The following is a 15,670-nucleotide window of genomic DNA, read 5'->3' on the forward strand; positions in this document are numbered from 1 at the left end:
TCCCCCAGACTTGCAGTCCTTAACGTCTGTGCTCCAACAAGTCTCCCACTGAGATCAACAGGAGCTATTTGCACAAGAGCATCTGTTTTCAGCTTACTAAGAAGCAAGAACATCAAAACGACCCAAGTCCTTTCCCTGCAGTTTCGCAAAGTGCTTTTGCAGAGGGTGAGTAGCTGTGCCACAGCTCCCACGTCGTGAGGAGCCACCGTGCCCAACGTGAAACATCCTGCGTGGGGACACCCCACTTGGGCTCTACCAAGGCTTAAAGGATGAAGGCTGGAGCTGTGAATCCAGCTGCAGCCTGTGGGGAGGAGGCAACTAGTGACGGCTTTCTGAAGGTCTGCTGGCCTCGGGCACACCGCTGGCCCTGCCGCTGGCTGGGCTGGAGAGCAGCTCCAAGGTGGACATCGCTTTGGGGCAACACAACGTCGCAGCTTTCCCCGGGCACGGACCAGAGTCCGGTACCTTGTGACCAGCAGAAAAAAGGTGTTTTCCCCTTCGCAGCTGTCACGCTCGTAGCACGTGTGAGAAGGTGACACAGAGCCACTGATGGGCAACCCACTGATGCCACGAGACAACACAAGCAAAGATTTCAAAGCGACATTAATGCCAAAAGGCTCATCGCGTGCCCCCTCCACCCTCCCCGGGTGGGCACCCATCACAGGACAGCTTCAGCCGAGACCGGGGCCCGGAGGGACGGTGAGACTGGAAGGACACGGGGGTCACTGTGCCCACCCTGCCCACACGGGTGAAGGGCAAGAGACACACCAACACTTGAAGGCACGAAACCCCAGAATAAAGCAGGAAAAGGCCCTAATTAATGAAGGCATTTCCCCTGCACGGAAATCTCCATCAGCCTGGTTTTTTCAATGGTGCATTTAGACAGCAGAAAATAAGGACTAGGTCAAATTCTGGTCTGGAGTAGTTTTTAATTCACTAACCTTTGCTGTTGTCCCGTTAGGGAAGCAGAGCTCCCTTTCTCGAAGGGAAGGAAACACCAAATCCAGGATTCTTTTGTACTTGTTCTCTTAAAAGAGTTTCTTGTTCAGAAAGAAATCCCTTTTTCTTTCGAGAAGGAAAGCGGGACTTCCTGGCCTCTGCACACCTGGAATTTTACAGCTCCTCAGCTGCAGGGTTTGAATTTTGGCGAGCGCCAGCTCCCAGCGCAGCCAGCTGATCAGCTTGTGGGCAGGCTGCCGGGAAAGCCAACCCCTCCTTAACGGGCCCCGAAACAGGATGGCCCCGCTCCACGGCCGAAAAATTACAGAAAATGGCGAAGAACGCAATAAAAACCCCAAAGTCCTGAAGCAAAGCTCAAAGATGGGTCTCACAGGACCCGCAGAGACTTTGGCAGAGCACTTGAAGGAATGCAAAGGGCAAGGCACCCTGAGACCTTCCCCGCTGCCACGTACCCTAATTGTGTGTCCGGTAATTACGGGGGAGCAGCAGAACCCCTCGCAGGGCAGTAACAGGTACTGCAGACCCACTGCAGCGTGCCTCCAGCCCAAGGCTTCCCGCAAAGCCCGGGTTGCTCAGCTGGTTAAAAAGCCAGAAGCAGCTTCGCACAGACGCTGTCTGGGTGTCCCGCAGAGCAGCGCCGACAAAGCGGCCGGGACGCTGGCACCACCCGGGCACCCTGCCCGAACCAGGCGCGCAGGCTGTGAACGGCCGCGGGGCAGGGCTGGGGGACAGACCCGCCGCTGGCAGCCCTCCTCACCCTCCTCATCCTCGCCGCTGCAAACCAACACCCCTCCCGGAGTGCTGACCACCGAGGGCAAAACGCCACGGAGCTGCCAAAACCACGGGCACGACTGGTGCTCATGGGTGAGCAGCGTGGAGAGGCTGAGGTGACAGCTATACACACTGTTTAAAAAGAATTAAATGAAGTCAAACGCTTCATTTCTCATTGAAAGACTGGATTAAAGATACTTGATGTAAATATTTGGGGTTATAGAGAAGAAAATACTTGCTTGTGGTATTATTCACCTTAAGACTCACTTTTCAACCTTTAGCTCAACATGGACTGAGAACCTGTGTACTCCTGCCTGTGAAAAATTATCACATAATCACTGGATTTGAGGAAAAGCACCGAATGCCACAAACACTGGCACTACCCTGCTCATCACTATTTCACTTCGCAGAATTGTAAAGGCCACTTAACTGGTGGCAACAAATGGTTTCACCATCGATCTGCTCACTTAATTCCTTGGTACCAGCAAGATGCCTCCATTCCCCAAAGCCCCACATAGCTTTAACTGATTTATTCTGCTGAACTTCTTTCTGATTTCCTTTAAAAAAGAAATTGTTAGGAAGCGGCAACTCTTGGAATCTGAAAAACTGTGAATTTGGCAAACAGTTCCTGTCAGGTCACAGCAAGACTCAGGCTCACAAACCTTGCTGTATTATAATTCACTTTTTTTTTTTTTCCCTCGAAGGATAAATAAACTAAAAACATCCTGTTGGGGGAATGGTATGTGACTGACTTCCAGAGCTTCAACCGGCGGCACGGGCATGAGATATCGACGCATCTTTATTCAGTACATAACATACGTTAACGCACAACCTTAATTTAGAGGCTCCTACCTTTTGGATGCTCTATTCTGCCACCACAACACTCCTTGCAGGCGGCTTCCTCGCAGTAGGGAAATCCACAGACGGCAGGCGAGGCATGGAGCTGAGCTGAGCCTTACAAAGCCCTCTCCCAGAGCCAACGCCAGGCGAGGCATAGAGCTGAGCTTTATAAAGCCCGCTCCCGGACCCGACGCCAGGCGAGGCCGACAAGGGGTTGGTTTGATGCTCATGCAGCTCGCGGTTTTAGTGGCAGCCATGGTGCGGAGAGAGGCAGAGCAGATGGATGAAAGGCAGAGCCTGTCCTCTGTTCACACACACGCACACGCAGGCAGTAGTGCCAGCTGCCCGCTGTACTTACCTTCTGCCGTGCAAATGGCTGCAGGCAGGGGCCTCAGCTGTCCCCACACACTGGCAGCGAGGGCTGCACCCCAGACTCCCCCAAAGCCCAACCCCTGCTGTCAACCAAGCCAACAGCAACAAGTTCCACCATCTCTACCAGCACCCGCCCTGGCACTTCTCCATTTCGGATCCGTAGCAATCCTTCTGCTGCTAACCAGAGGAAAGCAGCTAAAGCAAAAATGTCACCGTCTGCTCTCAAGGGACTGGGGGCTCCTACGGTTGAGTGGGAACTGGATGTGTTCGGAGCCTGTGGGAGGGCTGGAGGGGTGGGCAGGAAGGTCTCCCCTAACTGAGAAGGTCGCTGCATACAGCGAGGCCATAAAATGCCGTGGCGGGAACAGCGTTCCTCCCGGCCGATCCGCGGGGACGGGCAGGGACGTGCCGAGCAGCGCTGGGGGGAAAACTGGCTTCGGCTTGCAAGGACCGCAATGGCTCTTGAAGATCTGAGCAGATCTTCACATGTACGGGGAGGGGAGGTTCTGTGGGAAAATGCTATCGGGCCCGGCAGAGCCGCAGCAGGAAGGAAATTCCCCCAGCAGAGACGGCCATCGGCGCGAGGGCTCAGCTGTGTCAAGTTCAGGGGACTTCATAAATAACTCGGCCGTCCCCAGGGAGTCATTGCTAAGGTCGCTATTTTTTCCCTTGAACTTTCCAGATGAAGGAAGCAATAGCAGAGGCAATGGCACAGATTTGGCCGGAGATCAACTGTACTGACAACAGTCACAGAATTTAACTCAGAAGAAAAGTCCTTTGTGTTTGCTGGAGTTATCACCAGATGGGTCGAGCAGTTCAAGCGGCAACGCGGAGTTCTGCTCGAAAAATATTCCACATGTGCAAAATAATCAGAGCTGAAACTCGCCAGCAGATATAACCCACAGTAACTAATTCCACCGCTTAGACCGAGTTAAAAATGCAGGGCACACGCTAGGCATCCATTAAAAATTAAAATGTTAAATTGTATTCTTCAACAAACTGCTGGGATTCAGAGTAAGAAACAGCCTTGATTAAAGATTAAGGACGGAGAGCCTATAAAACACTAATTACCACTGTACTTACAGTGAATTTGGCCTGTTGGGTTTAATTACTTCTAGTTCAAGATCACTTGAGTTCAGGTTGGGCTGGGGAGCGCTGTTGGAGTTGAGGAAGCTGTTTACATTTGACGAGATGACGGATTCCAGGCTGGAGTTGATGATACTGTTCCTGTTCTCCTCTAAAAAAACATCAAAACCCAAGAATCATCACCATCACACAGAGCTGCCGCTGCATGCAGAAGTAAAGAGCATACTGCTGCAAAGGCTTCGAGCATTCCCAGTAATTAATAATCCCTGCCCTAATGCATCTTACCAGACCCCAGAAGACAGGCAGTTTACAGTCATGTTTTCTAGATATTAAACATTAAACTATAAGAAATACCAGATACTCTTTTTTTTATTATTTTTCTTAAGATGGAGCTACATTTTAAATGAATACAATTCTTAGTAAGAAAATATTCTTTTTTCTCAAGGCATTAATATTTTATACTCCCAAAGACATCCGAAGTACCACACAACCTGAAAAAAATTAAAATGCAGACTACATAGAGGAATGGATTTCTCTGTGTCTGAAACCAGCTGCCAAGGGACTGTGCGTTTGTGTGACAGAGCAGGATAACGGTTTAGAACAAGAAAAGGACAGATCACTTAGTTAAAGTTTATCTCAGCAAGAAATGCTTCAGCCTAGGACTTGACGTCAAGTACGATGGATCTTCCCTGGCCAGGTCTGTAAGGAGAAAGGGGGCAGGGTCTCTGCTCGTTCCGCGTGCGCTCTTCTAAAACACAGAACAGCTCTGGGTGAGAACCTTGGCGTCGTATCTGATCTGAAATAGTGGCTGCTGCCCACACCCGCCGTAGCGCCGGCTGCGCTGCGTTGGGGAGACGCTGGCGCTGCTCTGCTGACAACCTGGAGGTTTCTCAGAGTTTCTCATTTCCCTTGATCATATTCTGTTAAGAGATTTCCCCCTTATTTGTGTGCCTTCAGCAGCAAGCAGGGAAAATATTATGCATCCCAAACAGACACCCGCAGCATGGGCTCCCTCCTCAGCTCTACACCGAATTACCTCAAATCACATTAATTCATTTTCATAAGATGTCGTTTCTGTATAAGCAGTAATTGTAATTATGAGAAGCAATTACCATCACTGATGGCATGGAAAGCAGCCCTATTGCAAAGAACTGCTACTTCTGTGATGATCTTTTCCTGAAAGATAGGCATCTGCTAGAAAACATGATGAGTCCTACTTCAGTGATAAATCTTCCAAAGAAATTGTTTTTCCAGTGCACACTAATATGACCCAGTTACCACCAAAAAGCACATAGTAATAGGGAATCCCTTATTCTCCGTCCCTTTAAATTGTACACCTCTGCTTGTGTTAGAAGGAGACGGTGTAATGCTCATCCGTATCCTGTACACGTTTAAAGCAGGCTAGAAGAGTGCAAGGGGAACTCCTGGGATATATGAAAAGTTAATCCAGAAAGAAACCACCTATGTTTCTATAAAAGAGCTTGGTAGTAGCGCTGCCTCAGGCGCGGAGGAGCACGGCATTGTGAAATCCTTTGCCACCGCCTCAAAGAGAAAAGCCTCCACGAGGAAGAGGTCTGTGGATGCAAGCGGGGAGAGCAGAGCCTAACGCCCCTTGCCACGCTCCTTCGAGGGAGTTGCTGCATTTTCCTGGTATCTGGACAAAATCAGCGCCCACATGGCAGCGAGATAGGGCTAAAACTTGGTTTAGCTCAGGTTGAGCTTATCTTCCAGAGATTAGGCAAAGCCAAGGGTGTGTTAACCATGTCAATACATGTCAACAGGTTCCTGAAATTGCATTTCATTAATCATCTCCAATCAGCCTCCAAGGGAACAAGCAGCACATACACTTCTCTGTCCCCTCCTCTGTTCCTCCGATGCGCCGAGTTGGATTTTTTGCCCAGCCGTGGTTTTCAACTTGCCACCGTCTGACAAGCCAAAAGGAAAACACAAACAATCCCGTCAGCTTCGAGCCATACGCGGCTCAAGCGACAAGCCCTTCTCTCCCTAAAACAAGTCAGAAAAGCTCATCAACACGAGCAATTTCCCCAGAGTGCCAAATGTATTTATCGGCCTCTGCCTGATGTCCAGCCCCGGCAGCCGGTGACGAGTTTGGTGCTGCAGCCGCAATTCAGCCGGCGGCGGCAGGTGTCGCGCAGTGGGACAGGCTGACGGAGAACAGCACACCAAGTCCAGCCGGAGCCAGCGCTGCTCCTCCGGTACGAAGCCGTGAGCTCGCAAAAGCCGACCTGGGACTCAGAAGGCAAAAGCACTTTGCAATGAAAAAGATTATCCATGCAGAAGATAAGAAGAGGCAAAAGTGGAGAAAAGCAGAGCGCTGACCTCCACAAATAGTGACAGGCAAACGTGGGAGCCAGCAGATGAAATAAGAGAGAAACTAAGCTGCCTACAGACCTAAAACCCCAAAAGTCGATCCAAATCACTCCTCTGCTGTTGCATCTGCCAGCGCAGGTTTTACCCAGTGCCGTGACAGACCATCTCCGTGGCGTACAGAGGTGGCTGAGCCCAGGGACAGCCCACGCCGAGCCCACCCCACTGCACGGCCGTATCGGGGCCATGAGGAGCACAGACTTGATCCGATGAGGTGCCATCCAACACTACGTCCTTTTGTTTCCAAACATTTTCTGCCCAAGGCTGAAGTCTGAAAATAAGCTCTGTAAGCCAGCACAAATCAGTGCCAATTGTCTGCCTAATCTCAGAGCTAGCTACCAGCCAATATTGAATTAAAGTTCCTATCAGCCGAGAAACTGGAAGTGTTTCATCTAAAGAGGAAGGGAGACGAATGGCAGAATCTGAAACTCCTGCTTTATTTCCTCCTTTTTAAAAGGCGGATAGTGTTTTTTGCTTCATGTTTTTACGTGAAGGATTCTTTGCTGTGAGATTTAATTTGGTCTTACAGCTACAAGAGCAGAACCGCCCATCAGCTAGAGCGTGTTTCTCCTCCGTCGGGCAGAAGGCAGAAGAGCCGCTTTGCAAACCGCCGGCAGAGCCGGCTGCGAGGGGGGTGGCAGCCGGCCACGCTCTCATTGCAGACCACCAACCCCCTCCTCGCAGCACAGTCCCGGCCCCGCCACCGCCCCGGCTCCTGGCTGCATCTCCTCTCTGCTCGCACCGTGGCCCAGCTCCCGCTGATGAGAGAGCTGCGTTAATGAACCAAACCAGCAACTGCCCTCCAAGACCCCCCCAAACTGCCTGCCTGGAAAGGAGGGGCTTTATGGGGAGCTGGACTCGTACATTTTTTGCAATCCTCCCTTCACTAAACAACAAACTCTCCCGTCGTTGAACTGCTCGGCCAGTCTGGGTTCCCTCTCTTCCGAAGCGGGTTGAGTTTTACCAGTTACCCAAACCCTCGGAGTCTCAATGGGAAGTTTGTCAGGCAGAGCCGCAGGACCCTCAGGAACGCTGGGCTCCCCCGGAGAAACCCCACACCTTCCCGATGGCAGAGCAGCAGCCTGGGGCTGCCACCCTGATCTGGGGCACTTTGGTAACAGTTATCCGCAGGGGCCACAGAAGTGACGGTGAAAGCACTCTGCATGGCAAAATAAGAGCAAAGTGCCAAAACAGTGTTTATAATGAAGAACTGATAAGGAACAAAGTGGTGCATTTGCTGTGCTAATGACACTTGTTTCACAATATCCACTCGGTTCCTGGGTCAGTCGTGGACAAAAATGGGAATGTGTAACAATGAAATCATCACTATAATTATCTAATCTGCTCTTGTGCATGATCTTGTCTGTTGAACATTACAATTTTTGACTTACACACAGCTTTATATGATGAATTTTAGCAAAAATTTTAGAAAGCTATTTGACTTCAATAAACAGATTTCAAGCAATCGAAAATTCACTGTCCCACTTCTTCTTATGGTTAAATTGCTCTCAGTCTTAAAAAGTGTGCACTCTGTTTCCATTTTGGACATGTCTAGCTTCAGTCTCCAGCTATCAGATGGAAAACACCGAACAAAATGGTAGTGGCTTCCCATAGACACAGAGGACTACAGACTGTCAGGAGGAAAACTGAGAAAACATTGTTTTGCGTTGGAATAAATAAATGCAGAGATAAATAAATTAACTCAGTTTCTCTTCTAGGCAAGGGGGGGACAGTACATGAAGGCTCCAGCAGCCGGGCGACTCTAGAGTCTAACAAACAGCTACTTGGTTAGCAGCAAATAAATGACTTTTAGGCTGAAATTTTTCAAAAGCAGCTTTTGATATTTGAGGCTCCCCCGAGAGTCGTGTGATACACTATTTCCAGAGCACGCTTTGGTGCTACCACCGCTTCCTTAAACCCACGTGTATCATTATGACATCCTCCGAAATGAGGGTGCCTGATAATTACTGGTAACTCAATCAGACAAGCCCACATGTTTTGAGAGTCAGCAAAGCACACAGCAACCACTTCGTCCGCCCCGCAGTTTTAAGTCCTGGGGAGGCAGCTTAACTTCAGTCTTCCCCCACGCCTCGCTCCCCGCACGCACCCACTGCCCGAGCCGAGCAAGCCGAGCCCCAGAGCCTTGCTCTGCTCCCCAGGTTGCTCCCCTGCTTTTGTAGCAAACCAGAACAGATCCCTGTGCAACGGGCCGGTTCCCGGAGCAGCCTGAGGCAAGGGCTGGGAGCGTGTGGCCGGGAGGAACCGGAGAGCTGGGAACTGGGCTTAGCTACAACGTGAAGCAACAGCCTGGGCAGACACATTTCTGCCGCTCCATCAGTAGGGATGGGGCACCCACTCTTTCACCCAAATATCTGGAGCATCAATTAGTGACAGAAATGGAAAAATGATCTTCCGCATTTTTAAACTGCCGTGGTCGATAATCCTCAGTAACGTGCAGAACCTCCCGGCCAAGTTTTTCGTGTCTGTAAAAGGTAAAGTGCCTGCAGGCATCCAAAAAAGATCGCCTTGTGGAGAGGCGGGCAGGTGTCCACCCTTCCCACAAGTGTTGTGCCCCACATGCAGGAGCGCATCTCAGCAGCTGATGATGGTGAGGACGGGGGCCGGGGAACATGAGAACGGGAATGTGCAGGTGGAGAAGGGACAGCAACACTTTATACTGTGCTAATGCCGCCTCCCTTCCAGCCCCTGGTTAAGGGCTTGGATGCCAGACGGTCTTCACACTCCCCATCAACGTGACAGCAGAGGAAACCAAAGCCCAATCCTGTTCGGGGAATCACCTCTGCCACTGGAACCAGTACAAAACACATTTGGTGGCATGGGAATTACAATCCATTAGTCACTATTAGGGCAAAAACTTTGCCAAGTGGGAAAGGTGAGAGCCGCGGCTCGGCACACTTACGCTTCTCGTTGGGCTGTGCGGTGTGGAAAAGCGTCAGCGGTCTCTCGCTGCAGGAGGGAGGCTTCGAGTCCGTGCTCTTCTTGCGAGACAAGAGCAGCTGCGAGTTCGATGGCGGAGTCTCTGGCACCGTGTTAAATATCTGTTAAAAATAATAAACAAGTTGTTGTTTGGCATCACCCCTTCGAACGGAACGGCTGCCTACCTGCCTGGTCTGCACCGCCCTGCGATCGCTCCGCAAAGCAGCGCCCAAGGGAGACTCGCATTCGACAAGGCAGCATTTTGGGGTACAACGTTCTGAATTCCACATTCCCACCCTGCCTGCACTCCTTTTCTCTATTCTTCTCCCAAGACACATGTTGCAAGCTGTGAAGAACCCCGATAACTCTGCTGAGTTTTCAAGGGTGGGTGGCGATGGCACACGACAGATCGGCGTGTCCCCACGCGCGCTTCCCTGCAGCGCGGCCCTCGGTGCCCTCGCACCCACTGATGCCGACCAGCTTGGGAAAATCTTTGCAACTTCCAGCCACAGCTGTCAGAAAAACCGAGTAATCACATTTTTCTCAAGGGGATGGAATTTTAAAACTGCACAAACCTAAAGAGCAGCAGTTTGGTTTGTCGTTGCTATTTGGTTATTTATTGTTTCTGCTCTGGAACCGCAGGCTCAGACGACGGCAGTGCTGCCCGGGACCAGCCCTCCCAAGGTCTGCCTTTGCTGGCGCGTACCGAACTCCATCCCTCCGTTCCTCCCCTGCTCTGCCTGCCCCTGCCCGACATTCGGCCGGCACTGCCGGGGCGGCCAACAGGAAAACCGGATTTGGGAGGCAGCTCGCGGCCCACCGCAGCACCGGGGTGGCTGCTGGGCGCACGCAGCCATTGCGCAGGTCGCTGCCAGCCATGGCCTTGCCCGGAGCCATAAAACGCCGCTGCCAGCTAGCGGGAGCGGCTGCCAGCAGTTAATTGGTTTGTTTCGTGTAACAACAGCAAAATCCTCACACACTCACACAAACCCTCCGTGCCGGTTTCTACAAATAAATGCTAAAGAGCCAAGACGCGTTAGCCAGAAATGTTAATGTCACATCTCTCCCCAAAAGCAGGCCGAGGCGGGCATGAGGGGCAGTACTTACAGCCCTTGGAGAGGAACTAACGAATCGCTCTCAACGAATCCAACACCTCACAGCTACGGACATCGCTCCCCAACCTTTCTGTTTGCAGGGACTCACTGCCCGCGCTCAGGTCCGGCCTCAGGCACGGGAAGCGGCCATGAATCCCCGTGCAAAACTCCCGCGCACGCGGCAGGGCCCAGCGCCGACCGAGCGAGCAGTCGACTCTGCCGGTGCACGGGTGGGCACGCCATGAAACGGATGGGTGCACTGTGGAGTCCTGCCGCAGCCCTTCCCAGAGAGCTCTGCCGGGCTCCTGCCCACAGGCCTCCCGGGCGCGTGGGTCAGCGGAGGGAGAAGCAGCCCCAGCTGCGCCTTCTGCGTGCGGCACCGCTCGTCTTCACCCCGCGCACGCCTGCCCACGGCCCTTCCCACCTCCGAAGGGGCTGTTTCTCAGGCTCCCCAGGGAGTTTGGGGGTCAGCGGCTCCCCAGCCCCTCGCATGGCTGTTGAACCCTGCTCCTGCACCCCAACAGCCCCCCCAGCACCCCAGCACCCCAATAGCCCTCCCCAGCACCCCAAGAGCCCTTTCCAGCACCCCAACACCCCTCCCCAGCACCCCAAGAGCCCTCCCCAGCACCCCAACAGGCCCCCCAGCACCCTAGCACCCCTCCTCAGCACCCCAGCACCCCCCCCCAGCACCCCAACAGCCCCCCCAGCACAGGCGCTCAGGCCCACGCAGGTCCCGGTGAGAAGGGCTATTCGTAGCGCATTGCTCACCACGCTAAAACATTACACAGCTGCGCATGGTTCAGGTGCCTGTCCCGGCTGCTGGGACCCATGCCGGGAGCCCTTCTCTACGTGCTAAATACAGCACCTCTGGGGCAGGATCCTCAGCACGGGGGGGCCGACATCGGTACCGGGGCACCTTGCCTGCCCTGGGCTCCGCTCCCCATACCCAGCACGGCCACTGCCTGTTTTAACATGCTCTTGCTTTCAGATTGCTGTTCAATAGTAAATTCTACTTGGGAAGTATAATGAAATATATAAATCAAGCAAGAGAAAAGTATTGATTTATGAATTGCATTTTATGCAATGACTTCCCACAGCACACTTGAAAATAAACTTCCAGGTTTTCGTTCCTTTTTTTTGGTCTTTAATAGGAGAAGATAGATATGCTCTTAAATTATGAACTCAGTGACTAAAACCAGCCTCAGCTTATATGGAGTCTGCATTTTTAAACACAGCTGGAACACCGTTATGAGACAATTTTACTGAAAACCTTCAGCACCTGATACCTTGCACACTCTAACTTACCATCATCAACTTTGTATGTTATAAACTTGTATTAAGCCACAACCTCTTCCACGAGCACCCTTTGCCCCTGGAGCAGTGAGCTCCACGGCGTCCTGACGAAGCAGAAACACCAGCGTTTCTCCAGGACAGCCTTCAACCACGAACCTCCTCAGTGCCCCAAGCCCACGACGGCATCTCCCCCGAGAGAAAGCCGGAGAAGGGGAGCAGAGGCAATCTGGAGGCGGAGGCTGTTAAAAGCCGCTCTCTGCCACCTCTGAGCAGCACGACGCGCACAGGCTAAATTTAGCCGCTCACAATGGAGAAAAGTCAATTAACAGCTCCACTTAAAAAAGCACAACATTGACTTTGAAGGTCTAAGGAGGGAGGAGTCGGAGACCCCAAGAACTGTAAGGTAAAGAGCTGACTGTAGATGCGACTTTGCCATCATTATGTACCAGGAAACAGCACAGATCTCTTCAGCAGCGAAGGAAACCAGCGCTGCTGGACCCAAACCCTCCTCCTCCATCTCCCTCAGCTCAGACGCTGCTTGCACAAAACCCCCACTCTTCTTCACAGGAAAGTTTCTCGGGTTTGTTTCATTTTTTAATTTAACAAGAATAGCCAAGACGTGCTCCTCACTGCGCAAACCTGTGTTACAGCTCTCCCAGTCACAGAGCCCAATTAACGGGGAGAGAGAGACAGTTTAATAGCCGGAGTGGGAGAGAAGCAGCCAGGATTCATAAATCACATTTACAGCCGTACCATGCTCGCTTGCTCGGCCTGATGCAAGCAGCAATTTCACGGCTCCACACCACCTTCTCCCCGTCTGCAAAACGGCAAAGACCCGGCGGCATCTCGTCTCGATGGTAGTTAAAAGGCTTTTTGCGATACCCTTCCCACATCCAAATGAAACACATCCAGGTGCTGCTACATCCTTTACCCTGTGGCTTTCCAGAGCGAGCGGCCCCGTGGCCCCATCGCCAGCGCTGAGGACCGGGGCTGTCTCCCCAGCACCGACACCTGCGCTGTGCGAGGAGAGGGATGAGGCACCTGCGCTTTCCACGGGTCTTGCAGGAATCGCCCCCCCGTCGGGCTGCCCAGCGTGCACTGGGGGTGCTGGTGGGGCCGGGGATGGTGCCCCTCCATCAGAGCCCTCCTTGCCTCCCCGCACCCCGGCATGCAGCAGAGGATGTCCTCCTGCTTGGCACTAATCACCCCACCATGGCCCTTTTATTACAAGGAAGGTGAGGACCAGGCAGGCTAGGCACCCTGCCCAAACCAGCGGGACGCGACGTGACAGCACATACGGATCACGCAGACCCAGCCCCTGCTCGCCCACAGCTCGGGGTAGTCCCACGCACAAACCTGCGCCTGCACTCGCTCAAGGAACCTGGACAATGAGACGCTGCTCTGACGTTCAAAACGTCAGCGGTACAGTGTCATACATGAGGACCGGCTAAAACCACTGCCAACAGCGTCACTGAGCATTTCTGCTCTGTACAGAAAAGAATAAAATGAAGACGAGGTGCTGAGGGCTTTGACTTGAGTATTAGTCCATACCGTTTTCTAAGGCTGGTGTTTGGGTCTGTGCAATTCCCTGCATAAACTAGTCTCCTATTTATCATCAATACTGGCTGCATTAACATTTCACCTGGTCAATCCTTCGTCTGGAGCAAACATCAGCAGGACAGAAAATCGATCTCTTAATTTTGTAACACTTCAGAACAATGGCCTTTTCCAGGGAGCTATACAAATTTAAGCTTTGGAAAAGAAAATGGATGGACATCTGCAATTGTCAGATGTAATAGCATTTCAATGTTACTTTTGGTTAGCGTTTCATTTTTAAATCAGAAATATGGTGTTAAACGACAACCACTTGAGTAACCAGGCACACAACACAGCATCCTTAATTTTTTTTGCACAGGATGCGCTCTTGGTGCGTCTGTCATGGCAACATCCAGAGCCATAGGAGAAAAATCATGTTATCCATTTAATTATACATAATCAGGATATCTTTTACAACACATTACCTTAATGAATTGTATTCACAAACATATGCAGAAAAGGCTGAGAATCACCAATGGACAAATCTTGCCAAGAAGCAATTTGACATGTTGTGGTTCATTGGGTAGCACTGGGCATCTGCTCCGGCCTGACTTTTCAGGGTTCTTGTTTGCTGCGTTGGAACATCTGGCAGGCAAATGGAGCCGTCGTCCCCTCCTCCCCAAGCCCCGATCCTACACTCATCCCAACACTATTCCACGTTTCCAGAAGATCTGGTGTTGGTACAACCCACGGGAGATGGCCCATGTGCGGCAGTTCCCAGTGGTGGCTGCAGTTGTAAGGACAAACGCGAGGGCTGCGATGCCTTGATGCGCAGAGACCTTCTCGAGGAGAACATGTCTGAGAAGCTTTAAAAAACGTCTCTGAGTTTATTGCTGTTGGTACAAGTATAACAAACAATTTGGATCTGAGACCTGGAAACCTGTTAAATCTCCAGAAACGACTCAACTTTTTGGATTACACACAGAGTTTAATGGTCTGTGTCGGACGCTCTGGCAACAAAGCACAAACCATAATTTACCAGTCGTTCCGGGAACCTTCAGAAAGTCCCTGTTTCACTGACTACGATTCCAAACCGCACATCGCTCCCATTGCGCACAGGGCACACGTCAATCCGGAGGTACCGCCAAAGGGAGCACGAGCTCCTGGTGATCAGTGACAACCCTGGAAGACCGGCACCGTATCCTGCAGCATCCTTCCCTGATGCTTTTATGGCTTCGGGACAGATGTTTTTTCCCCAGGGATAATCTCAGGTGGAAGATGAGCCAAATCTCAGGAGGGGTGACTGCAAATGCAGGCAGGCGAGCGGGGAACGCTGACTAACCCTCCCGAAACCCTCTCGCTGCCCCGGCAATCAGATAAGCCTACTGAAGCGACCGTGTAAACAAGCTGCCAGCAGTTATTCAGACCAAGAGATGTTATCACCAGGCTTGCTTTTTTTTTTTTTTTGGTTACACAATGACAACAGCAATTTTGACGGGAGAGGCATTCCACTTACCTGGGGGAAATACAATGTAATACCAGACAGCTGCTGATTGCCAGGAACCATTCAAATCAATTACATTTTCCCTGTGAATGTACTTAATCATAAACACTGTCTGTGAGTCACCGGTGTAAGACAATATAAAGCACCAGCAGCACAAGCGCAGGCAACTTGCATATTGCTAATCACCTACGGCAGCTCCTGTGGGGAGCCTTCAGTGAGCTCCCATCAATTCAAATTAAGAAATACACTGAAACGAAACAGTCCTAAAGCGGGAGCTGAACCGGCACTAATACTACACTTAAGAGATCTTCTGCTCCTGGAGTTACCTTCTCCTATCTCCGTCCTTCCCAGGATCTTTTCCCAAGAGCCCTGGAGAACTGGGGACAGGGGTTCACAGGCGTTTCGCTCACAGCATCCTTGTGCAAAGCAGCAGCCGCAGACGGCCACGGCCCCGTGAGCCCCGCGAGCCCCAAGAGTCCCGCGAGCCCCACGAGTCCCATGAGCCCCCCGAGCCCAGCTCAGCTCCCTGCAGCTTCAGCCCTCACTGCGCCCGGGCGCCGCGGGCAGCAGGTACACCCACCCACAGAATTAATTGGTGACAAATGTATGCACCCAACCTGCAGATTCACCCTTCTGCTGGTGCCATGATTACTCCTAAGGCAGGGGAACCATGGGAGCGCCAGGCCCCCCCGGGGCAGGAGCTGTAATTTGGCTGGTGAGCAGAGACCAGCCCACCCGGATGGGATCATTGCAGAAACCTGCCATCGATTCCTCCACAGATGCCAGCTGACGGAGGCTCGGCTGGCACAGCAAGAGACTCGGCTCAGGCAGACAAAAAAAATCGATGTCTAAAGATGTGTTTCTGTAAGGGCCTGCGAGGGAAGGGCTC

General features: G+C 51.9%; 1 protein-coding gene across 10 annotated transcripts in view; it reads right to left on the minus strand.

Annotated features, from left to right (window-relative positions):
• Nucleotides 1-15,670, minus strand: part of ARHGAP26 (Rho GTPase activating protein 26) — a 147,887-nt gene that overhangs the window by 29,862 nt on the left and 102,355 nt on the right. For all 10 annotated transcript variants that reach the window (XM_054842095.1, XM_054842094.1, XM_054842090.1 and 7 more), the window contains 2 exons: nt 9,338-9,476; nt 4,027-4,180 (listed from right to left, as the gene is read on the minus strand). In XM_054842095.1, coding sequence (XP_054698070.1) covers nt 4,027-4,180; nt 9,338-9,476 — 293 coding nt within the window. The remainder of the gene's footprint in view (nt 1-4,026; nt 4,181-9,337; nt 9,477-15,670) is intronic.

This window comes from Grus americana, chromosome 14 (genome assembly GCF_028858705.1).
Source record: "Grus americana isolate bGruAme1 chromosome 14, bGruAme1.mat, whole genome shotgun sequence".
Lineage (NCBI taxonomy): Eukaryota > Metazoa > Chordata > Aves > Gruiformes > Gruidae > Grus > Grus americana.